Consider the following 24,995-nt stretch of genomic DNA (forward strand, 5'->3'; position numbering starts at 1 on the left):
ACACACCTTGAATCCAGTCAATTGGAATGTCGAATTCAATCGCCTATTTCTTGAGACTGTACTTCAAATCTGCATTATATTGCAATACCATTTCCTCGATCGGCGAGGGCTAATTCGTAAAGACGTTCGTAGAACGTGTTAAGCCGGTACTTCTTTCAGTCTAAGCTGGCATCGGCCCAAATTCAATCACAAACTCAAGCCTTCGAGCTAATACTGGGAGAACAGAAAACCACTCTCTTTCTGAAACTGAAACAAAGCATCAGGCATATGATACTTCGACAACCTTTTCACGGTCTTCCCTTCGATGTGACGCAAAGCCCTCTGAATCTGAATCACCTAGATTTCGCTGCTGAGGGAGCTTGGACGATACTAGAGCTCTCGATTGACGGGGTCTTCCAACAAATCCGGCTGTGTGTTCTAGTGGTTATGATTCCTCGTTCACAATGTGAACACTTGAACTCCGAGGAGGTCGCAGGTTCGAACCCTGCCGCGGTCACAGTACTTAAGTCTTTTGGATTTTTGGACCAGTTGACATTAATTGTTCCAATCCCCATTCATTTAACATACAATTGACACGTTCCGACGTTCACAGCAAGATGAATGCTGTCGTCCGCCAAACTCGGGGAACCGCCACCAACCATTTTGCTCGAGTCCTGGATAACTATGATTCCACGAATCGATCCGTATCAGGCCGGGATACCTTGGTAGGAAATAGGCAGTAAGTGTTGCCATGAATAACTCATCGAGCCGATTATCTGCGCGTTCTTACCGAGCTCCGTGTAGCAAAGGCCAGCTTCCAAGCCAGTGTGCTACTTCAGCCGACCAATCACTCAGCCAAAGTAGGTGCTACCTATTGCCTGTTCTCGACAGCACGAATGTTGAACAAAATCGCCCGAAGGTAGTGATGCCCATTCGTATAGTGAGTACCTGTGTCACTTGTGAGAAACCGAGTCACGGCCTCGATACCAAGTCCTACCATGTCAGAGCTACAGTCACAAAAGTCATGCGCTACCGCATTCTATCCCACCTGAGGCTCACAGCCATGTGACTGGCGATGCCTTTTGGGAGCACAAATACTTCCACCGACATGAAAGCTGCCTTCAAAATTTCTCGGTGTAGCACTGGGTCAGCCTCCTATCCAGTGAGGCAGCCTACATATGTACTGAGCGTATCTTTCACTCGACGGCCGTCTGCAACCTTCTTGAGCCAACAGTCATAATGGCGATACCACGAAAGCCCGTCCCGGAAATTATAGATGCATCATTGGTACCGCGAACCTCAATCAGCGTAGACCATGGGGCTCATTACCAACCCCAGACTTCATGTTTGGCTTCGAACACAAACGCGGTCAACGAGCCTACAACCGAGACTAACAGCCTCACCTTGGACAGGACTAAGAGCCAATATTCAAAGGGCAGCTCCAGCGTGTCCGGCTGGATACTAGAGATTTGCGCTCTTGTTCTGAGCATTAAAGCTTTGGTCACGGTCGCTGCCCTTCTACTAGCGTACGACGGAAAGCCGTTATCGACATGGTCCTTCTTCCTCACCTTTAACACAATCGTCTCCATCCTGGGGACGATATCTCGGGCTACTCTTGCATTTGCCATTGGTGCTTGTTTAAGTCAGGAAAAATGGAACTGGTTTAAGCGTCAGGATGATTACGTGATAAGTTACGACCGGTTTGAGGAAGCGGGACGTGGCCCTTTGGGAAGCGCACGTCTTCTGTAGCGTATCAAGCACAGGTACCTACTTTGATGCCCGTTACGATGAAGTGTACTCGACTGAACGTTGTCCACAGGCATTGGGTATGTTTCGGTGCTCTGGCAACGATTGTCTTGCTCGGATTCGAGCCTTTTCTCCAGGCGATCATCGAACTCTACGAGAAAGAAGTCCCATTGTATGGGGAAGGTATGGAGGCCAAGATTGGCAGCCTGAAGATACTCGACGTCGGTAAGGTAACAACTAGTGGTGAGGATCCGGTTTCGTTCATCTCAATGCCGAAGCCATTAGAGCCGCTCAGAATCGAACCAATCGTCCTCGAATACGATCTCGGCTCACTCTCCGCCATCTGGACGGCATTCAACAATCTCAACTCCTACATCAACCAGCAACCTTTTTTCACTTGTGTAACTGGTAACTGTACCTGGCATCCTCATGCCTCGTTGGCAGTTTGCAGCGCCTGCAATGACATTTCAAGCCACTTGTTGAAGTCTACAGGCCATGCAGTCTTTTTCGACCAAGCCGTTACGGTTCCGAATACTACAGAGAACTTTGTTACTAAGTTTCCTTACACCAAATTCGAACTTCCGACGATGAACATGAACATTTCCAACTTCGATGACGGTTGGGGGCCACAGGTCGAGCTCACAAGCCAGTCTACTACACAGCCTGGGAGCACACTATCATTCCAAAACTCAACGCTATTACTTGTCTCATTTGCCATGATGAGATTAACCCCCAGCACTCGGAAAAGCAGAAAGCCATCCGGTGAGGCCACTGCCCTTGAATGTGCCTTGTCATTCTGCACCAACATTTACCGCTCCAGTGTCAAAAAGGGTGTTCTACACGAAGAGATTCTCGGCTCACATTCGATTCGAAACCTCGACTCCTATTTGGCGGTTTCGGAAACGGATTATTCTAACTCATCCAAGGTCTTCAACGAGATGTCGAATTACACACTTGACTTTCACCAACTCGAAGAATTCCAGCGAACACCATTACAGCTCGACATACCGGCGTACCATAACGTCACAGCACTATTGGGCGAATACAAAGGGCCATTTCTCATATCTCAGGCCGCCGCCGCGACACTGACGGCTGCATTTGTGGATAGGTTTGCCAGGCGTTCTCCTCCGTTCGCATCGAAGCAACTTGTCTATCCAACCTTTGATTCATTCGAACCTGAACAGCCTTCTGTGATCAACGAACTCGGCAAGTCCCGGAATCTAACTGCCACGTTCGAGATAGCCGCCCTCGCAATGACCAAGTGGATGCGTGACGTTTCGCTGAAAACCCACCCCCATTTCGGACTTACGCAAGAGTCAGTCACTCATATACGTGTCAGATGGGGGTTCATGTTATTGCCACTTGGTGTGCTTTTCGGCGGATGTCTCTTTTGCCTATTCTCGATGTTTGAGACTTGGAGGCTACAAATCCCGGTCTGGAAAGGTAGCTCCCTCGCGGGGTTGACGCATGGGCTGGATGTAGAAGCAAGGGAGCAGCCCTAGCCTTATGCGACAGTACGGATTCAGTAGATGAGGCTGATGGAGAAGAGCTTCGAGGAACGGATCGTTCTCATAGTCAGTAATGTGGCGCAAATGATAGGCATGGACAGCTATCGTTCGAAAATGAAGATAGAACTTGGTTTATCGTGATTCTAAAACACCATTCTTATGGTCGAAATTTGGCATACACCCAACCAGCAAACACCACATCAACAGTGGTGAAGCATCTCCATGGCATACTCAACAATAAAGCACACTATTCTCAAGATTGTCAGATTGCCCCAAGGCCGAGTCCTATTCGCCTGGCATCAAGCATCATGTGCTAGGTTGGCTCCTCATTAACGCAGCGGTAGCCTGACTGAATATTCTCACGCTTTGCAAAGGCATAGGCGGTGATAGAATCGTACAAAACAAGACGCCGTCCACCAGCCATTGAAACTAGCGAAAGGCGCCCCTAACCAAAAAGCCTTCAACGACATATCAATATCTATCAATGCACTCAGACGCCGTATTTCTCTACCATACAAAGCAATAAGAATAATGTTGCCGGAACCAGAAAACCTACAAGCTCTTCCTCGTCATGCTAGCAAAAGGCATAGCCACATCTGAACTAAATAAAAGGGTAGGCTTTCGGCGTGATTGTCCATCTGCCGCTGGAAAGATGCATTGCAGTTTTCACATCCCATGATTGCGCATTTGAATGTTGGTAGTGAGCACCACGACCAAATACCCCCCCTCGGCTTCTATAAGCCATTGAGCTGACCGAAGGTCACATTTAGCCACGTCTTGGCACCTTCTGCACTCTCGAAGACCACCTTCTCTGGCATATGCCGTGTAGTATAGATATGGGCGCAACAAGGTAGACGCATGGTCGGCGGGCGTTCGCTTTACGCTTTTGCCGAGGTGAAGGCGTCCTTCAACGTGCCACAGAGAATCTCCTCCCCCAAAGTTCTGGCTGCGGCCAAAAAGCTCCACGCCAGAACCACCACCTAGCCTGGGTCATAAATCGTGAATCGAAGGACGAGCAGCTGATTTAAACATGATAGCAGAAGCTCTCGTGAGGCGAAGGGGCCTCTCCCACCTGCGGATTACGGGCAGTTTCTCAAAATTACACATCGTGATATGTGCTTCAGTCCAATAATCTGACAGAGCGAGGCTGCCGTGTGTAATTCTCAGGAGAGAGGGGTATATTGATCTAATCATCTATTTTTCGGTTGTACTTGACCAACCCTTCGCCGTCCTCAACCGGCAAGCAACTTATCATCAGTCTCAAGAACCTTTTCCTGAACGCTCTGATCCTCCTTCTCTCCATTCTTCTTCTCTACCTCCTCCTTGCCCTCCTCCTTTGCCGCCTCCCCATTCCCAGCAGCCTTCAACTTGGCCTTATCCTTCTTACTCAACGACACCGCGCCCTTGGCCATAGCCTCCTTGGGCAAAGGCCGAATAATCGGCTGCACAACCCACCAAGGCCTCTTACACCTCTTCACCGCGCCCCTCGAACTCTCTCCATCCTCCTCCACAACCTCTGCGGCATCGGCCTCCGGACCCAGCACCTCGTCACCCGCAAACATCTCGGCGCCCCTCGCCTCGTACTCAATCAACCCCTCGGCAACCTTTCTCTCCACCATGCTCAAAATCCTCTCGTACGCCTCCAAATCGCCCGCCCGGCTCCGCGCCAACAGGTCCCGCACGTCAGTGTGCTTCGACACAAAGTGCCGCAGCAGGTGAAACATGTGCGGCTGCATCGCCGAGTAATTCGGACTCAGCGCCCGGCTCTTGGCAGATTTAGGCCCGTTGGTCACGTCCCGCCTCCTCTTCTTCCGCTCCGGCTCGTCCTGCTCCGCCTCCGCGCGATCCATCTCCTCCATCCACGCCGTGTCGTCACCAAAGACAAACAGCGGACGCCGCGAGGGCGGGTCCTGGCCCGCGGCGTACTTGTGCAGGATATCCATGTACCGCCTCATCACCGCGTCGACGCGGTACCCCCCTCCCATCTTTACCGCGCCAGTACTCCCTCGTCTCGGTCCCGGCTTCCGGCGGCCGGCTGAAGATAGCGGGGTCACTCAGGTTTCCCTCGGCGCTCATGACGCCGTCCGCGCCCGTGGCGTCCAGCGCGCGCTGCAGGTCCGCATGCTGCAGTATATTCCCGTTGGCAAACAGCACCGTCTCGGGCGGCAGCTGGCCCCTCAACCACCGAATGGTCTCCCAATCCGCCAGGCCCGTCAGGTGTCCCTTTTTGCTCGCGCAGCCGGCCGTGGACCGTGAGTATGGACGCGCCCGCCGCGAGGACGTTGCGCGCGTACGCCAGCGTCGCGGCCCTGGTATCGAGGATGCGGATCTTGGCCGTCACGGGGATGGGCAGGTTCTTGTGCAGAGTGTTGATGAGCTTGAAGATGAGGTCCTGGTCCTCCTGCAAGAAGGCGCCGTATTTACCCTTCTTGGCGATGCCTTGCGGGCACCCCAGGTTCAGGTCCACGGCGTCGCAGTAGGGCGCGACCTTGAGCGCGGCGCCGAGGAGGGCGTCGGGGTCGTTTGCGCAGAATTGCACAAAGAGAGGTCTGTCGATGGCAGGATTGCCGTCGAGCCAGGGCTTGGTCGTCGGCGGGTTCGTCGCAGTCGCAGTCGCATCGTTCGAGTCGTCGGGTCTGATCGCTTGGAAATGGCACTGGCGGTAATTCTCCGTGTCTTTGTACAGTCGCGCATGGAACATGGGCGTGTAGGCCACCAGATTCTTCTGCTCGGACGCCAGGATGAACGACCGGCTCAGCATTCGCCATGCCTATAGAGCACCAGTCAGGCAATCGTTAGCAATCCCGCTCCCAGACAATGCGTCTTCGCACCACGAGCTTTTCGGGGAGAAAAGGGAAAACCTACAAATTCAGATTGATCCACCATGGGTGCAAGTATGTACTTTGGACTTCCGATACTCTCATAGAATGCCCGCCCGTGCAGCTTCGGTCTGGTCGCGGCCGCTGCCGATGCTCCGGCCTCAAGCCCCGCGGTCGGGGCCTCTGTCGCTGTCGCCATTCTTCTCGTCGAGGTCAAGAATCGGGCGAACCGGGTTGTCTGAGACGTCCGGAGCCTCCAGAGCTTGAGAAACCCCTCCAGGATTTCGACGGTGATTTAATAAAAGAGGGAAAAAGACTCCTGATGACTAGGTGACCCAGTTTAGCATCGCGTGCTCGACTGAAAATCGTCTCGACGTCTACTGCGACTCTCTACTTTAGCTTGTGATGGCAGAAATTTTTGGTTAAGCCTTGCACACTAACAGAGTGCGAGGCTGAGAATCCCCAGATGGGAAACTCTACCTGATTGGGTGGGGTCATGGGCCCAGTGTTTCCCCCACGTATGGAACCCAAGGTAAGGAACTGCGAGGGAACGGGAACTGACATCTACAGCAAATGACGTCGTCCCGCCGATCAAGGAGAAACGTTCTGCGGAGACAAGTACCTGACACTGCGGTTTCTCGAGGCTCATCTAGCTCTAGCACTGAGACGGTGTGTCAGACCATTCATGACACACGCAACCCAACAAAGGATTGCTTGCGTAGGACGGGGCTTTTCACATGCAAACTTTTCACCATGCGCGCTCGCTATAGTCCGCTCTAAACTATTCAATTCGCTGGAGCGGTCGATACCAGCATCGAGACCTCGCTGAGACTAAGCTGTTCTTTTGGAAGAAAAAAAGCCACACTCTATTCCGCCTCCTCATGAACCGACGAACTTTGAAGGCCACGTAACTCGAAGAGAACCGACAGGTAACGAAAAGTCCTTTAAGCCCTTACAAAACAAATATCGAAACACTGAACCTCGACCGAGTCTCAAGTGTGTGCGTGTGTGTATGTGTGTGTGTGTGTGATGCCATCTTTTCAGAAATTCGCATCTAGTTCGTCAGAGGACTTGGGCCCATCTGATAAAGTGTAAGAGGTCACCGCTATTATCGCCATCATGTCCTCGAGGTCCGTGTGATTGCTGCTCAAATGCAAACAGGCCGTCGGCCCGTAGTCTGCACTGACTGGCCTACTGCAAGGCTGTTCCGTCCGGCCGCCGTCTTCGTATACCTCCCGCCCATTGTGAAAATACTAAAATAAAATAAAAAAAGAATTAATCGACAAAGGGCGGCCGGGCAAGGCTTCTCAGTCAGGCAAGAAAAATGCTGTCGAGTTACGATAGTAAACACCCCGACTCCGTACGATGCTGTTCCTGAACGCCGTCGAATGGTAAATGTAGTTCAAATACATGATTGAGGGTTTGGTGCCCGTCATCAAGAAGCAAAAGTGGTGAAATTCCGTCTTGCAGGCGTAGCCATCGTTAGAAGAAGTGCGTGTAAATCTTGGAGTTTTCGTGAACTTCCATTTCCTATGAACAGTTAGCGACTCATCCATCTATGGTGTCAAGATCAGCACGTACCATCTTGAATGTGTTGAGCTCCTCCTTGATCTGCTGGGCTAGCATCGGCGTCAGGCGATTGCAGGTGGCGATTTCGCCCCTACGATCGTACTCGCCGCTAGGCCAAGTGTCGTGGAACACAATTCTCGGCGAGAAAGTTGCGTTTCTCTTAGCGGAGCCCGAAGGCGTTCCTGGGGCACTCTTGGTGTCCTGGCGAAGCCTCAAGGCAGTCATGAAGTAGTCTTCGTTACCGATGGCGACGGATCCGGACCGCTTGTGGCCCTGGGCCTCGTCATTTGGCGTGCTGGGTGCGGTTGAGATGGGAGAATCGGCGACGTTCGGGATTGCGGGCAACTCGAAGTTGGATCGCGGGTCGCGAGCAGGGCTGCCTGATCTGTTATGCTTCAGAATGCCTTTCCTGACAGCAGCAAGCGCCTCAGCACGCTCCTTGTCGCCATCGACAATGCTCTTTCGCCTCGCACTATCGGTACCTGAACTTCCTGCACGTTCCGATACCATGCTAGGAGTATTCGAAATATCCAAGGAGTTGCGTTCCAGATGCGGGAATCCAGTGCCACCGCCGTTCTGTGCATGGGGGTCAGCGTTGACATTGACTCTCTCGGCTTCAACGGTAACCATCGACACGGCGGCCTGGCTGGCCTCTGGGGCCAGTGCATCTGCTGCCGGGACGCCAATAACAGACTTTGGCCGGAAGAGACCGACAAGGTTACGAGTGCTCTTCTTCATGCCACGACCCATCTTACGGATCATGATTGAGGCAGACGATGCGGTGGATGAAATGGAGAGGTTGTCTGTCGAGCTGGAAAATAGCCTTCCGCCATAAATGTTGTTCCCGATACCCCCTTCCTCCTGCTTCTTCGCGATGGCGGCCTGTTCTGCATCGTAGATTTCGGCCGCTGTCGGCTCCTTGTGCAATCTGGTCGGATCAGACACACTATTTTCGTCGATAGTAGGTTCAGGACCCGCGGCTCTTTTGAAATCGGCCGCGCTACCAAACGAGAAGGCTCTGCGCAATCGCGACGTCTTGCTCTTGGATTTTGTACTCTTCTGGTTAATCGCAGCCAAATGCTGGGCTGCGGGGCTACTAGCGTTGTTGCTGTTGGACGCAGTCGTGCTCTGAGACAAGACCTGTTGCGGAGCATTGCCCAGAGAGGAAGGTGGTTTTTGGGGACTCGAGTCGGTCGCCATGGTCACCGGCTTTGAGAGAGGAGAGGGAGTAGACTGCCTCTTGGCCGCATCTGACGATGAGCTACGTGGAGGAATATTCACGAGTTTAGGATAATCTTGTTTTGAGGAGCCATCATCCAAGTGTGAAGGAGTTGAAGAGGAAGAGGGGTTGCCCGTGGGGGTGGGTACGCTGCGGTTGGCAGACTGGTGGAAATAACCTTGTTAGCGATGGAACACTTGAGGATGGCTGGGCCAGTGCGTGATTGGGCAATCGAATGAAGGGATGAGGCGGAGACAGAGCGCCTCCAGCGACACCGCAAAAACCGGGAGTGAAGACTTACCGAAGATGGTCTGGAATGGCTGCTGCGGCTTGATGCAAGGCTTTCAGCGCTGCCATTGCGGACATGCATGTTGTTATCGGCGGGAGGTGCAAGACTGGAGACGATGCGAAGTGTCTTTTCGCTGTTTTTGGGAGTTGGCACGCGGTCGGAACGGGAGGAATCTTCCGGGTGAGAGAATTCCTGTGGGGTTAGCGGCTTGGGATAATCGGCAGAATCAAGCGAGTGCATGCTGCGCCGCCTGAGTCGCTTGCTGTCTTCCACACTTTGTTGTTGACTTAATTGCATGTCATCAACCGCACCATAATAACTGTTTGGTCTGCTCTGGAAAGACGGGTTCCGGCCTCGCACTGACGCGTTCTTTTGCTCATCATTGTACAAATGACTAACAGTCGCCATGCCTGAGCCTGACGGGGCGCTAGTCTGGCGAGGTTGTTGTTGCTGGAGAGCCGGGCGCCGGTACCTATCAGGCGTCGTCTTAGTCCCAGCGGTCTGAGCGAATGTCATCTGCTGTGTCGTGTTGCCTGCCAAATACGCCGACTGAGGCCTCGGGGCCTGTGAATTCGTGCGAGCAGCAGGAATGCCCGAATCGTCCCTCGAACCTCCTTTGCTGGTTCCCATGCCATGGTTGTAGCCAACGTTTGATACTGAAGAGCTTCCTCCGTGACGCGCGCCTTGCGTCGGCACCGCAGGTGAAGATGCTGTGCGATATCCGTTGCCATATTGCTGCCACTGATTGTTGGTGTTCAAACTCGGGGTGCTGGTGAAAGCGTAGGGCTGAATTGGGGCATTACTACCGCGATACACGGCGGAACCTGAAAAGTTCCTCTGCGATTGTTGAGCAGCCATGTATTGCTGATTCGCCTGGGCCTGTGTTGGGACCATATTGCCGGAGGGTCTTGACTGGAGAGTGGTAACAGTAGTGGTCTGCTGTGGGTACGTTTGAACCAGCGCGGCCATATTCCAAGGAGCCGTCGAGGGGAAAGAGTGGTGAACAAGCAGTCCTTCACCGGTCCTATGTTCGGGCAAGTTGTTTGAATTCGAAGTACGGCTAGACTGTCTCACTCAAAGGGAGGGCGAAGACGGGTGATAAAAGAGCCGAGCGGTTTGCTGGCCGAATGTGCAGAATACTGAACGAGGCAGGCAAGTTAGCAAGCCTCTTTCCACTCGAGCTCGGTGTCAGCACCAAACTCTCAGCAGGCTCAGCGGATGGCTGGCTACTGTCACACAAATGACACGACAGGAGAACGGCCGCCGGCAACGATCAGAGTCAAGGTACGGATCTAACGAACCTTTTTTTTTTCTTTTGCTTTCTCTTTTAGACGAAGGTAGGAAATGGAAGAATGGTTATTCTGTTCCAAAAACGACTGACTTCTTTCTCGAAAGAAGGAAGCTGTGGATGGGAACAGGTAGCGATTGTGGAAACGAAGGTCGCCTGCGGCCAGGGGTTACAGCGAGAGTATCGTCGTACTGAGAATAAAGATGATGGTTTGCCTCTACCGCGAAGGGACGGTTATAGAGCACTCGTACGGGACGATGTAGGAATCGACCAAAGGGAGGCAAGATCAAGTGTCACCGAGACAACTCGAAGCAAAGCTAGCAGTCGACCGGGAACATGGGGATGTGAAGCACTCGTATCCGGCTCGAAATCGCAGCTAGAGAATCGTCGGGGACAGGTCAAGGTGGTGACGAGTCAGCCACGCAAACCTGAAGCTCGTCTTGTATTCGGGGTTTGAGGAGGAGGGTGTTTCGAGGTTTCGGGTCACAAAAAGAAGAAGTTGCAGTCGTTAAGCGTGGAGAGGGTGCGGTTTGTGATTGTGTTTTTTGTTTTGTCGGTTGCTTTCTTTTCTTCCTTGCTCTTAGAGGACGAATGGGCGACACGTGGAAAGGAAAGGAGGCGGCAGTAACGGAGATGCAAAGTGCGATTCGGGGGTGGCAACGAGGAGACGGGGGAAGAGAAGATTGGTCCGAGTAGGGAAAGGGACCCTGAGAGTCAGGCAACCTCTTGGGAATTCCGTTAATTGTTTTGGGGGAGTGAAAGAGGGTACGTTGGTGATGTGGATTGGGATTTAGGGGAACGAGGGTGGAATTGGGGGCAGAGGCGGCGGATGGGGGAAGAATAGAAGGAAGAAGGGGGAAAGAAAGGGAAGAGAAGAAACGGGATATTTTTTTTGAGGGGATACAGAGAGAACAAGTCGAGTGTGATGAGAGGGATTTCCCAGGAGGAGAGGAGGAGAAGGAGGTTTCTCTCAGGCAAAATGGCGGCTCGGGGTGGGCAGGCGCAGTGAAGGGTCGAAATGGAGATTGCCAAAAGGGAAGGTTTTTGGTATCGTACCGATGGCCCATGGTGCTGCATTGGTCTGCTGGAGCCAGGCGTCGATGGAGTTCCACTTTCCTAGAGACCATACTGCGTACACAGTACTCCGTACCTAAGGTACCTAGCGCAGGAAACGGATCGTAAAAGTACCCACGCCGGCTGTTTATGCGGATAGAGATACATGTGCAGGCTTGTAAATGCACAATCCACCACGGCCTTGATCCTAGCCAGGTCCCCTTCCCTTGATCCCATGTACCCTGTGTTTTCCTGCGGCAGACCGGGTGCCCCAGTCCAACGCCATCGTATCTGACTGGTCCAGTTTAGTCCTGCAAGTGCGGTCCAAAGTACGAATACCTTCCACTCCTATCCATCCGTAGTACGTTGAGGACCATATCAGCGTACTATCTGCCTGCTCATTGCCTTCCATTCTACAACTCGACCCTTTACTTACTATAGGGCCTCCTTTTACGGATATAATGAACACATGCGTCATATACACAGAGCGAGCTATTTAAATAAATAAAAAAATAAAAAATTCACTTGACATGATGGGTAAACCGTCGGTTGTGCTTGCTTCAGCACTCTCTTATGCGAGATATCACAAAGTAAGCCATCAACGTATCAGCGAATTACCTGAGCTGATGAGAGGTTCAGTTACTGAGGACTCAGGAGAGCCCCTTCCATGTATCAATGTACTGAGGAGGGTATGTAGGAATCGAGGTTATCCAGCCATGTGTGAGACTATACCGTTACCCTTGTTATTCTTTTCCTTCTCCATAACGCCTGCACACAGGGCGGACCCCCCAAATCCCTCTCGAAAATAACCCAAACAGGAAAGGCCAGGACGCGTCCCTTGGTCTCATGGGAAGGACGTGAGGACGTATTTCTACGCAGTAGGCGGCTTGGAGAATTTTGGCAATCTCTCATTGGGCGGATGAACGCAAAGCGGCGAATCACGACCACGCTACCCCTTGCTCCTGGGCGACTGGAAATGCCCGCCGCGCTCAGAGTACCACGAGTACCTCCTTCCTGTGTGCCTGGTGTCCCGAATGAGGAAGCCCCAAGGGATTCGGGAAACAACAAAAAACACAAACCACAACATTCAATCCAACACTTACCGTGCCGGTCCACCAATGCCGCGCCCGTCCCTATTGACTGCTACTTCGTAAACGTAGTGTACGGAGTAACTAGGTACCTTAATCACTTCCTAACGTACTCAGGTAGGTAAGGTAGTCCTTAAGGTATCAGCATCGCCAAAGGGATGGATGGCACAACCGCAAAAGCAAGAGCGCTGCCGATACAACCACCTCATACTCCCTACATAAACAACCTTATGAATACCTAGCAGCACGCTCAACATGATCATCTCAACTCTTGTGCATGCAAAGAACAACACCGTTACCTGCAACCGCCATTCCCTTGCGGCACCGGGCATAGGTCCGGGCACTGTCAGATGAGAGAGATGGGATGCTCGAGCTTCAACTCAAAGACCCAAAGATGCAACACCGCCTCAGAGACTTGTTCAACGCGCAACGTCAATCCATAGCGCGTCAAACAATCGTTCAAGGAGGCGGAAACGAAACACCCAGCTCTTGAAGCCCTTCCCCTCAACGTTGGCGCTCTAAAGCTCGCCCGTGCTAGGTTATCTGACCTCACACTGCCGAGTCTTCACGGTAGCGGTACGCTTCTTCAGCCTCCCTCGCCAGAGGACCCTTACGCTTGGTACACGACAGCACTATGTGGATGTACAAGCTACCCAAGTGCCCAAGTGCTGAAATCCAGCAGAGAGCCAGTTCTTCGGGATTGAGGCACACGCACACACACACACACACACACACACACACACACACACACACACACACATACACACCCAAACCCACTACCTAGGCACCTAGGCTCCAGACTCCTACACGATGGGACGAAATGCAGATTCTTCGGCTCGACCAATGTCATCAGCCCATCAGCAGATCCCACCAAGGGACGCATGTATGCTACCTAGATTCTTTCGCACTTTTCTGGACCATCTGGATTCACCAGCTAGAAAATCTACCTATCTCTTCGATGCATCTCTCGGCGGACTAGACGACAGACCGCCACGGCGGTACAACAACATGCCTCGCCAACACTCCTGGCCAATCACCATCTGGTTCGCCTCAATCTTGTCTCTGGAGCTGTCTCTCCCCCTTCTGCAGTGCAGTCTACGGCGCGGGTGCAGTCGTCAGTCACCGGTTACGTGTGATAATCGGCGGATACGAAGGGGCAGAAGGGAACGCTTCTCCGTATTCAACTTTACAAAGTACCCCACCATGGTGGCTTTGCCATGCTAGAGGTGGTGAGGTAATGCTACCTGCATATCGGAAGGGATGGCGTCCCCTGTTTTCGACAGGGGAAAAAATTGCAGGGTCACTTCACCAGCCTGCTCTGTCCACCCTCCGCCTCCCACCCCACGAGCAAGAGACAAGGCCAATTCGTTCTACTTATGCGGGCATTTGGGAGAATGGAGCATACTTGAGGTATTGCCGCCGCCGCACTTGATCCAAAAGGCCTGGGCGTCCGGGGGGTCACCGACAGGAGAGTAAGATGGGGGAGGCCGTTCGTGATGGACGCCGCAGCTTGGCGACATCAGCAACATCCTACCAACAAACCCGGAAGACGTGATTTATATCCGAACCTCGACGCCTCGCAGAAAGAAGGCAGGTTTGCCGTGCGACTTTGTCTTACCCACGGTCTTCAGGAGACGCTCTCGGTGCCGCTCAGGCAGTCGATCCTTGACTTCATCTACACGCTCACTATATCCGTACTCTGTATTCACAACCTAGTTAGGATACAATAGCCCACGCTCACTAGGCTGCACCCCGACCTGCCCGATTGATTCATTCGGCCGGCCGCTCTTGACAGCGCTGATGACGTTGGCTAGAGCCCAGGCTCCGATCTGATCTGGTCTTGAGACTCGTTGATATTGCAATGCTCATGACCTCACTAGAGCTTCCCTTCTTTACTCCTTCATTCTTCCATACATACTCGCCCTTTCTGTTCTTCCTTTGACTTTGAGCCTTAGCTCGCTTTCTCACACTATATTTAGTCCACGGCGAGAGATCAGTCAGGGGTCCACAAGACAAGTCGTCGGCCAACGACCAACGGGTTGCCAGTGGCACACCAGAAGCGGGCAATGGAGAGACATTCGAGGTATGTTGTACGTGGGATGCACGAGCACTTACATGCAAAGGGGCAACGCTATGAGCGGCCCACTTCGTAAATATACTTCTCGCACCGCAAGTGGCGGCGACAGCTACACACAGTACGGAGCACCTATTCGAGCGCGACGACAAGCAGAGCAAGCACGACACGCACACACGAGATTCTCACAGGCTACAGGCGGGTTCTCGTTCGCAACGATGAGGTGGAAACGACGCTAGCAGGCTAACAGACTAGCATGCCTGCTAACGGGCCATGATCGCTTCTCGCGGCGATGCGGCGGCGGCGTTGCGGCCCCTACAACTTTCCGGCGCCCCTGCCGATGAGATATGATGTGCTCGCATGCTAGCAATCTAGCAGGAGGCTCGAAGATGCGAGACGATATCAAGTTCGTAAAGGTACAGATGCGGAACATCAGATCCAACCAAGCCAGCACAAGTGCGATTATAAATGAAGCCAGAGTACGCACGCAGGTACTGCTCCGGTGCGGCTCTCAGCCTGTATCATGAGACAGGCACCTTTGAGATACAAAGAGCTAGCTTGAATTGCGGTGAGATGATGCAGGCCTCTCTGGCTGGGGAAGGCCAACGGACAGCTCCAGCTAATTTTCTGTACTCCGCATCGCAAGCTATTCGTACGGATAAGAGCTCATGCTTTGGAAATGAAGGGAAGGTTTCCGCCAGCAACCATCGAAACAAGCCAGGACCCGCCAGCATAACGAACAAGGAGACGCCCCGTCGCAAGCAATTTGCTTCTGACTGAGAATACTCTTTGCTATGCAACGCACAAACTCCATCTGGTTGACAGATACTTCAGCCCTGTGGTGCAGGTTATTTAAGTGTATTCGAGAACAAATGGGGCCGCTGGAGCAAACCATGAAGTTGCTGCACAGAGGGAGTGCGGATACCCCGAGCACAACTGGTTTTTTGAGCAGCTCATGTTGCTTTTCCATTCCATCTACGCATTGATCTCGAGATTTGCCATGCCCAGCCAGGGAGCACTTAATTACCATGGATGATGCGCCCATGCCCGTGGTCCTGGGCTGCCTTGCTGGTCTTTTGCAAAGCTCGAACAAGCCTATTCACAGACGATGCATCCAAGCACTGTACCAGGTCATCACTCAATTTCTCAATGCTGAAGTAAGCATACAGGGTCAAGGTTGGTCAGAAGATCAGATCATGTCCGACTAGATTTTGAGCGGCGTCGAACAAGATTGCAGGACAACGGCAAAGGTGGAGGAGTGTGGACGAGAAGTTGAATTGACGACCGGCGTTCAGTTTTCGAGTACAGTCAGTATTGCGGACGGATATCTACCCTGTCTTTCCTAACCACGCCGCCGCAGCCGTTGCCTCTCATCCGCTTCTCTTATTGCTGACACTGATTGGCATCAGCATTGCGGGCGTCTGTGCCTGGCAGGAAGCTCCGCCTAGGGCAAAGACAATCACCAAGATGCTTCGCAGGCGATGACCTTGGCCGAGAACGTCTGAAAGGGAGGCAGTAGGAGCCAACGGCTCGCACCTCCTGCAGGCGCGAGGCAAAGCCCAGGCTAGGTGACGGGTGATTGATCTAGGGTGACTCGATTCTCTCGACAGAAACGAGCCGCTGTCTTCTTGAAACGACAGTTCCAACCGCCGATGCTTCAACGCGTGCGGTATGTGATTTCCATATTGACAGGTGCTTCCTTGCCAGCAGAATTCACTTGGGCATGGGACCGCTTATGGTCACCACTACCACCTCGAGCTTGGAGGAAGGGGATTCCTTTTGTCTCAACCTGCTGAGGCGGCACGACAGAGTTCAGACGTGCATGGCTCTGGCAGTTGTCTCGCTCGTCCGATCTTGCAAGTTTGGCGGTCCAAAGGCGCAGACCGTCCAGTCAAGTTTCCATCATCCTCGACAGACTTTCGGCAGCATCCAGCGACATCTTCTCCACGAGTCCAGGGCTACCTTAATCAGAATTGAGGTGTTACTTTCAGCTTGTCTGTCTGGAGCAAAGCCTCCGCGGGAATTATGAAAGATTTCCGACTACACCCCAGTCCCTGTCCCCAACATCTCATGGGCAGACTTCCTGGATCCCAGTCGCCAAATCTTTTCTCCTTTCGCGGCTTCGCCAGACCTGAACTTTCTCTTTATTGTTGGATCCGATCATGACGCTACCTTGAAGCTGCGCACCGGCATAGAAACAAGCTCACCTGCAACCTGCACTGATAGAAACCCCATCCGCAATGCGAGTCTATCTCTGCTCATATGGGCTGTTTGGACTTTGAAGGGCTTGTACGGCCGTCAATCAACTCGACTGGTCGTTCCAACCAATAAACCATCTCGATGTAGGTACATATTCACTATCAAGCCCCCAAGGGTACGGAGCACTCGCCGTCCTCTCCCGCGAGTATGACCCGATCTGGCAGGACATCACCGAACGGGGCCGCCGCTCCCCCTCGGAACCTCAGTACTCGATGACGCGGGCATATCGGTCTTCGGCAACGTATCAGGCCAGTCAAGCCGGGCCACATCTACAGAGACGGCATTGCGTAGCAATTCCATGTGCAGGGTCATAAGCCTGCACGGGTTAGCTCGAGCCTTGAATATGCTAACCTCCGATCTGATGCTTGTCAAGAGACTCTTATACACCGAATAACAGCAGCGGCACAAAAACCATGGCGCCTGCTTTGATGCTCGATGAGTCGTGTATCGGCACTCAGCATCGTGTCCGGTGGAAGCTCATGGAGAGCTCTACACTATCCGTCCGCTCGATGTCGTGCCGAAGCAGAGTGCAATGAGCTTCCACGGACCACATGTCCCACTCTTCTCCCTCGTCAATCGGGTGTCTGGGCTCGTGATGCCCTTCTAGCAACTTCCTTGCGTCTAGGGCCGAGTATTTCTCGAATTGTTCGGTTGGGAGGAGGCGCGCTCAGCGTCTGGACTAGCCCATGCGGGTATCGAGCCCACGGGTCTTTTCTTCTGTCGGCTGTTTCAATCTCACCTGGCCCCCAAGCTTCAGCCCAGCACGGTTTCCAATACCTAGTGATGAGCGGCCCATCCGTCAAAGGGCTGATAATTACGGTGATGCCTTATTCGACAGTCGCGCGCCCACCGCGTCCGATCCACCCGCCACCGGCAATGACAACAAGCACAGAGGCGCGACCGGCTGCATGAGAAGGCTTCCTTTTTCCTCATCTCGGTCAACTGGGATGGCTTCAATCCATCATTTCTTCTGATGCAGTGCGGGGGAGCAATGGCGAGCCATTATTGGTTCAGCCCGGATCCCGTCCGCTGCAACGCTGCAGCTTCACATGCGCTTATCCTGTTGCGCGCTCTCAGGCCTTGCGGGGGAATCGACCGCACCAACGCGAGCGACCCTTTTTTTTTCTATAAAAAAAAACAAAAAAAAAACGAGCAACAGCGCGGTTCAGAGGGAAATGTACTCTCGAGATTCTAACAGTCTCGCGGCACAGACCCGTCAAGCCTGTGTTAATTTGCATGATAGTGTCCCTGGATCGCTGGATCTGAATGATGGATTTGGCAGCACAACGCAAGACGATGTCCTATCAACGCAAGCACAGCGAGCTCTACCCAACAGTCAGTGACAGTATGTGAGAGCAGGGCAGTCCATCTTAGTCTTCTATCTGGATCAACCTTGCACAGTGCAGGATGGACAACGACTCGACGCCTCCTCCAAGGTCGAATCCATGATTTCTGCGGATGTCCTGGCAGCATCGCTGAAGATCAGACGCATTGTGTGGAGATTGTCCTATCATGATCTTCTTGGCCCCGGACCGACTTGGTAGTGATCGCTTCGGGGTTGGATAGCAGCCATCAACAGCGTTCTGAGGGGTTTGCTGCTTGGCTGCCAGTTGTGACCCTGCCAACACACTGTACACGCACATACTATCCATAGTACGTAACAAATGAGCAGTGGGATATTCAGGGTCTGATCCATGAAAGTCGCCATGGCGTATCCTCGATGGCCTATACTACGACTACTGTTATGCAGAACAGCCCGAGATTCCAAGTTTGCACCCTTGTTTCGCAATTTTCTGCAGAGATGAAATCGCAGGCGGTCTCTCAGAATGTAGCAGAAGCCTCTGCTTCAGCAATCTCGAACATGGGGTGTTTGGCCATTGTTTTCCCCATGGCGGGAAGTGGAAATTATCGAGAGTTTTTGCCGATTGCCTCACCAGTTGCGCGGCCCCCCGTTTTCGCCCACAGACTGGCGCAAGCAAGCCACGAACGACAGTGCCAGATCAGGAGGCCCGCTCTCGGTCATGGAGCGAAACAAGTGGCTCTTGAGAGTCGAAGGAGTTGAGGACTGAGGGGCTCACTCGCAGTCTTGCACAGCATCTTCTGTCGCCCCACGATCAAGGGTTGTGGGTTCCTGGCGTCGTGTTCTAGTCGGCAGCGCGACTATCCACAACGCCATCGCCCGTATAGTCTAGCGGCAGGATGACGGGTGACGATCATTTTACCAGAGACAGACCGTCTCTATTTCGTCGTCCGTTCTGGCGGGCCCTGTGCGACAACCGCGACGAATCGCAGCTCCAATTGATCGTGAAAAAGGCAACGCAAGTATTTCGATCAAGTTCTAGCTGCAGCAGATGGCGCACCACGAGCGCTGCAAGCGATGCAAACTATGCAGGACAAAAGGCAATGGCGCGAAGCTCTCCCGATGAGGCCACACTGGCCGGCCCATCGGTGATATCTTGCAGGACCCATTCTCCTCCACGCGTGGGTACGATTCCAGGGCCCGAGGGGGCTTGCGAATGGCGTGGCCAAGACCGGGCATGACCCCGAGTTTGTCCACTGAAGTCTGACGGGGACGCCCCATCCTAGATGATGGATCACGGATCAGTTGCGGTGAGATGAACGGAACCCAACCTCAATCCCCGCACTCATCAGTTCCATGCCACGGATCACTCTCATCTAATCAGTATATCCTGCCGAGGCCGGGAGGCCAAGACGTCTTCCGCGAGCGATTAGCGAGGCTCAGTAACTAATTCTGTGCTGGTTTAAGCCACAGTCATCGGAGAAATGATCAAAGGTGATGCCAATTAAAGCATTTCAATAAATCGTCAGGCCCAGGTTAGCCGGCCGCGCGCTCCAGCCACTGCGATGAGTTGGCCCCCAATAGCACAGCACCTCGAGACGGCCAGAATCCTCAAAGAGACCAAGAAGACAGGTATCCCAGTCCAATGGCCCGCCGTTCTAGGCAATCCAACTTTACCGAACCCACTGGATATGGCTCATGTTCAGTTCCAACTTGGAAGTCCTCATCTCTATCCATGCGAACGGAAGCCATTCCTGGACATGTGGGGCCTTAAGAGGTGAGTTATTCCCCGCTTATGGCCGTCAACTGACCATTGGTGAGCGAAACGACACCATGGCTGTACCGACCGCTTCCACTATTGAGGCGACCTTCCTGGCCGAGATACCAAACGAGACTCGACAAAGGCATTCACTTCGCAGCGTGACTGTGCAGATGGAGCATTGCCGCCCGTCCTTCTCTTGAAGTTTCTGTCCGCATCCGTATCCATCCCTGTTTTCGGGGCCTTCATGTTCACAGCGGCACCATCACTCTTCCGAGCCAAGCCGGGTAGAGGCTGTCATACTCCAGACGGCCGCGAAAGACGGGCCCTTCGGTCCACTACCGTACGCCGTCACCTGCAGTAGTATAGCACGCCGTGCAACAGTATCAACAATACCGAGGGCTTTCCTATATCAATGAGCGGCGTGGCCGGTCGTTCAATGTCGGGTCCGGCGCGGAACCTGCTGCGGGAGACTGACACGCTTCCCTCTCAGCCCTCTCTGAGATTGTTCCACGGAAACAAACAGGTTCTGTGGCAAGTTCCGCTGAACACTTACTTACTTGCAGTGAAGGGAAAAGAAGGGGGTCACCGCCCGACCCAATGGGCGGGATGCGGGCGGCATCGCACTTGGCTTGCGGGACGCTGTACGATGGATGAGTAAACTTTTCCCCTTAGACGTTTTCCCCTTGGCTTGCCGATGTTGTGCGTGGGCGTTGGGCTATTTGGTTCGGGCCTCCGAAGGGGATCGCGTCGTCTGATGGGTGGGCACGCGAGTGGGTTGCACGACTATCGGCCATCTGGCTTCCGAGATATCTCTACCATCGGGCCCGAGCCGTGGTGTGTCTCCGCTCCAATCGGGGTAGGCGGGCCGTTGGCGTGTAGGAGTCTCCCGCGGGTGGCACAGATAGTGTGTGTGTCGCCTTGATAAGTACGTCATTCACGTTGTGTTGGCAAGGCGTCGTGAGCGTAGTAGCTAAATATTGGTTGATTTGCTACTCACGCAGTGTCCCTTGCCATATTGACCTCGGGACGGTTCTGGCTGAGGGACAAATCACCCCGGTAGGCAGCGTCAGATTCGTGACCATGTCTCCTTCGTCGATACTATGTCACGGTTGACGTATTCCAGAAGTCAATGTTCCAGAAAAGCGGTGTACATGCTGTGCGCCACTGTGACATGACTAGGATGCTCAAAATCATCGACTGGCTTCCCAACATCCGCTTCCTGCTCTACTTACCTTACTCTTTTCACCTTGGCATTAGAAGCTCACGGGAGGAGCCTATTGTCTCTCGCCGTGCGGCACCTGATGGAAACGGCTTCAATATTGAAACAAAACGGAAAGACACAACAAGGAGCAAGTCGGCATGTAGTACAAAGTCAAACATGTATACCGGCGATGGCTGAGTAAAGCTCTTTCTCGCACCGCTGGGTATTCTCGTGGTTCTTTCGACATGCTTTCTGGTTCATAGCCCTTCAATACAACCGCTCGATGACGGGCTAAGATAGATACGGCTATCTAGGTACTCTTACCTATGTGAGGGTTCTTGTTCCTCCGGCTTTACTACCTAGGGCGGAGGGGGTGCAAACTAAATGATCTCTAGCTTCCAAAGGAAACCATGAGCGACAATATGCATATATACGTAGTACAGCTATAATCACCGACACTATGCACCCGGGCGTTCTTATATGTCTTGTGATTTTATCATAGTGAATCAATCAGCAAACTGGTCAACACAAATAGGGGAAGGGGGTGAAAGGAAGAAGAAGAAGGAGTTAGCAGAGCTGGAGTGTAGTTCTCTTAGCGCCATTGGACCCCCCCGTGCTTCTATTCATATGATTATCGTCATTTTTTTCATCCGTGAGCTCCCAAGCCGCCTGATATTGAACGAAGGTGATGAAATTTCTTCCATGTTCATCTTGTTGCCGGTGTAGGGCGACGTAGGTAAAGAGTGGAAATTCGATGTCTTGGAAAGAAGGCACGTGAAGCGTGTGATTCATCTTCGGGTGAGGGAAAACGGGGACGAATATGGCCTCGTGAGGCAGGTGGCATCCGGACGGGCACCTTGCCTTGGAAGTGTATATGTTCCATCTGATAAACTATGCCCTATGCCCCCTCACCTGAATATACAACAATACCACTTCATATACCCCTCCAAGTCCATTCCCGTCACCAGCACAGTAGGCGCCCTCTAGGTCGGGGTCAGGTCAAAGGTCAAACTGTAGCATGGGTGGTGGAATGGACCATGGTCAACTGTCAAATTTTCCGCCCATATAGCCTACTCGACGACAGGCTACGCGTTCGAGTCCGACTTTCCCGGTATGAGCACCAAGAGATGTAGCCCCAAGCTCAGCACCCCGGGGGGTTGAATTCTTTTGCTCTTTGTTTCAATTACCTTTGGAGTCTCAGACGCTCGCAGTTCTAATGCTGTCTCCAGATGACCCCGAACTGACTAGACTAACGAGATCGAAAGGTAGAAGGACCTAGATACGGGCATGGTGACGGCATCTCATTGCTGTATAATATGCATATTGTACTTTGGCAGGTGATTTCCCTTCAGAGCTAGGATTCACTCAGGCTGTTCCGCCGAAAGCTACTGAAGCCGGAAGGAACGAGACCCTCGCATAAGGGCCTTGAGAACGGTGCCGTAGTCACCTCCGTCGCCGAGTACCTGGATAAGGCAACCTAGAACAAAATCCTGCCATCGTTCTCGAATAACTGTGTTTTCGGTGGCCGTGATCCGTTTCATGAAATGTGTTCTGTAATTGGAGGTTGGAGATGAATGTCTAGAGACCCCAGCAGGAAGAACTGTCCACTGCTGGTCCGCACGATCAAGAGGAGTGGGAAAGAAATACATTCGAGCGAGCAATGCGATGGAGTTAAAGATATTTAATTACTTTGCTATGTTGAGCTTGACTCCAGGGCTACGTCTTGCTCCTATGAAAGCAAGGATGGTCAAAAACAAAGGGCCCCGAAAGGTGCTGGCTTGGTGTGTCGTTTTGAGCCTCATGCCAGAGTCCGTGGCGATGTAAAATAACACGCGAGCCTGTACACTCAGGATCGTACCCCGTTGTCAAGGTGCATGTAACATGGCCGCGCACCAGTGGCTGAGTCTTGCCGATGGTCTATTGCGGTAAATGTTTGTAAGTTGGCGGGTAGTTGGGTGTTCGATGGGACAAGTTTGCTCGACTATTTGGTGACACCGCCTACGGGGGTATAGGAATATGGCCCTAGAAGCTGGTATGCGGATGTTGAATTGCTATGCCTGGAGAGACACAAATGCCTGGGGTATGAGTATCGCCTTCGCGAGATGGCATTCGCGAGGAGGGAGGGTCTATTGGGTGGAGCTCTGTTCAATGGACTGATATATTGATATTCGGTACATGTAGTCGGGGGTGGGAGTGCCTCATCGTGACGAGCACTAGTTATAGGTCGTGCTCGTAGACGCGCAGGAGTCTTCGAATCATATGTTGGTCGCCGATTTAAGCCTTGTTTGGTCCAATATCACCCGCGGAGGGACAAGAGGACTCGACTCTCCAGCGGCCGGAGAGCCATTCAAGAAGTCGACGCGTGTTAACTCCAAGCAGACTTGTTCAGGATTCTTTAACCTATGCCAAAGTTCAAGTTTGCTGGACTGTCATTTCTAGACTGTACAGATACGATCCCATGAACGAGCGGCGGTGGGTAATTCGGCAATTGAAGATGCGCTGGAAAGTGGTACACGCGAGGAGGCTCTCAAGAGCACCTGTTTTGTTGCCCTGAAACAAGGTCGATACCAAGTCGCGGTGTACGCTGGATGTTCAAGTGCCTAAATCATGAAACCGTAGTACTACAAGCGAGAATGGAATCAGTTCCGTTGCAAGTAGGAGCTTGAATACAACCTGGGCAAGTGGTTTGGTAAACGGACGGAGCTTTCTCTCAGAAGCAGCTCGGCTTGTCCATGTAAGCCTCAATGCGCTACAAGTCCTCGATCGGAAGGGCAGAGATCTGGACCAAATTGCAACTAGTCTGCGAAAATGTTTCTTTTGAGAACCGTCCTCTTTTTTGGAAGAGTGGTATAATGGTTCTTTGATGACAACTGCAGCTCAGCCTGGACTTCCCCTGCAATGAAGTGATAGCAGGACTGAAAGACGCGATATGCGCTCTGGAAGAGGGCTTACACGAAGGATTTTATCACAACTCCCATCGCCGCTTACGGCTGGGACATAAATGCGTACTTGGTCATGCTCATCTGTCCACGGTTGGGATATTGGCAGGGGTAGCTCTGTGATAACATTGACGCCAAGACAGCAGAGGGGAGGTGATATCCATTCGGTCACACTCCCGTACGTTGACCTTTAATCTCAACTGAACTCTCAACCAATCATCTGAGAGGGGAAACAAAGTCGAGAAAGTGAATACGAATTTTACTAAACAGACAGAATTGATGGAAAGGGAAGTGTTAGTATACACATAAAGCAGGTTGGACCTTTCGGTCGTAACGAGGTTAATAATAACGAATTATTTATTAAGTATATAAAAAAGAGAAAGTTCATAAATAAAGCCCGCGATCCCTTTATAAATATAAATAAATAAAAAAGTCCGTTAATACGAGCCCCGACTACCTATTTAACTACTTACTTACCTACCTACTTAAATTTACTTTTTTTATTTTTATAATTTAATATTAATAATTTTTATTTTTATAATAAAAAAGAGTAAAATAGGGGCTAATTCTTAGGCTAATAATATAGTTATAAAATTTATTATAAATCCTTTATTTAAAAAAAATTAAAAAACTATATACTAAAATTTTAATATAGTTTTTATTATAAAATACGTATAAGATTTTTAATATCCTATCTTTTTAATTATTTTATAATCCTCTAATTTATATAATTTAATTATTTAAACTTTTTAAAAATTAATAAATCTAATATAATTAAAAAAAAACTTTTTATTAATTTAATTACGCCCCTGAATATATACGTTTCTTTTTTAAACTAAAGCCCGAGAGGTATATACGTTTATTAAACGATTTATTATTTATAATATATTACTATTTTAATT

The 24,995-nt window shown here is 51.8% G+C and overlaps 2 protein-coding genes and 1 non-coding gene across 3 annotated transcripts; 1 reads left to right on the plus strand and 2 right to left on the minus strand.

Annotated features, from left to right (window-relative positions):
* Nucleotides 1-406: 406 nt before the first annotated feature.
* N0V96_007791 lies at nucleotides 407-496 on the plus strand. The gene has a single exon. It is a non-coding gene; the product is annotated as a tRNA-Val (tRNA).
* Nucleotides 497-4,465: 3,969 nt separating this feature from the next.
* DUS1 (tRNA dihydrouridine synthase) lies at nucleotides 4,466-6,251 on the minus strand (the record flags this gene model as incomplete). The annotated part of the gene is given in 4 exon segments (XM_065758133.1): nucleotides 4,466-5,211; nucleotides 5,225-5,357; nucleotides 5,383-6,003; nucleotides 6,099-6,251. 4 exon segments carry the CDS (start codon nucleotides 6,249-6,251, stop codon nucleotides 4,466-4,468), a joined length of 1,653 nt encoding a protein of 550 aa, XP_065613275.1.
* Nucleotides 6,252-7,600: 1,349 nt separating this feature from the next.
* Nucleotides 7,601-10,023, minus strand: BNI4 (bud neck involved protein; the record flags this gene model as incomplete). Its single annotated transcript, XM_065758134.1, has 2 exons — nucleotides 7,601-9,004; nucleotides 9,142-10,023. 2 exons carry the CDS (start codon nucleotides 10,021-10,023, stop codon nucleotides 7,601-7,603), a joined length of 2,286 nt encoding a protein of 761 aa, XP_065613276.1.
* Between the last annotated feature and the right edge of the window lie 14,972 nt (nucleotides 10,024-24,995).

This window comes from Colletotrichum fioriniae, assembly GCF_027942845.1.
Source record: "Colletotrichum fioriniae strain IMI 355084 chromosome Unknown scaffold_9, whole genome shotgun sequence".
NCBI lineage: Eukaryota > Fungi > Ascomycota > Sordariomycetes > Glomerellales > Glomerellaceae > Colletotrichum > Colletotrichum fioriniae.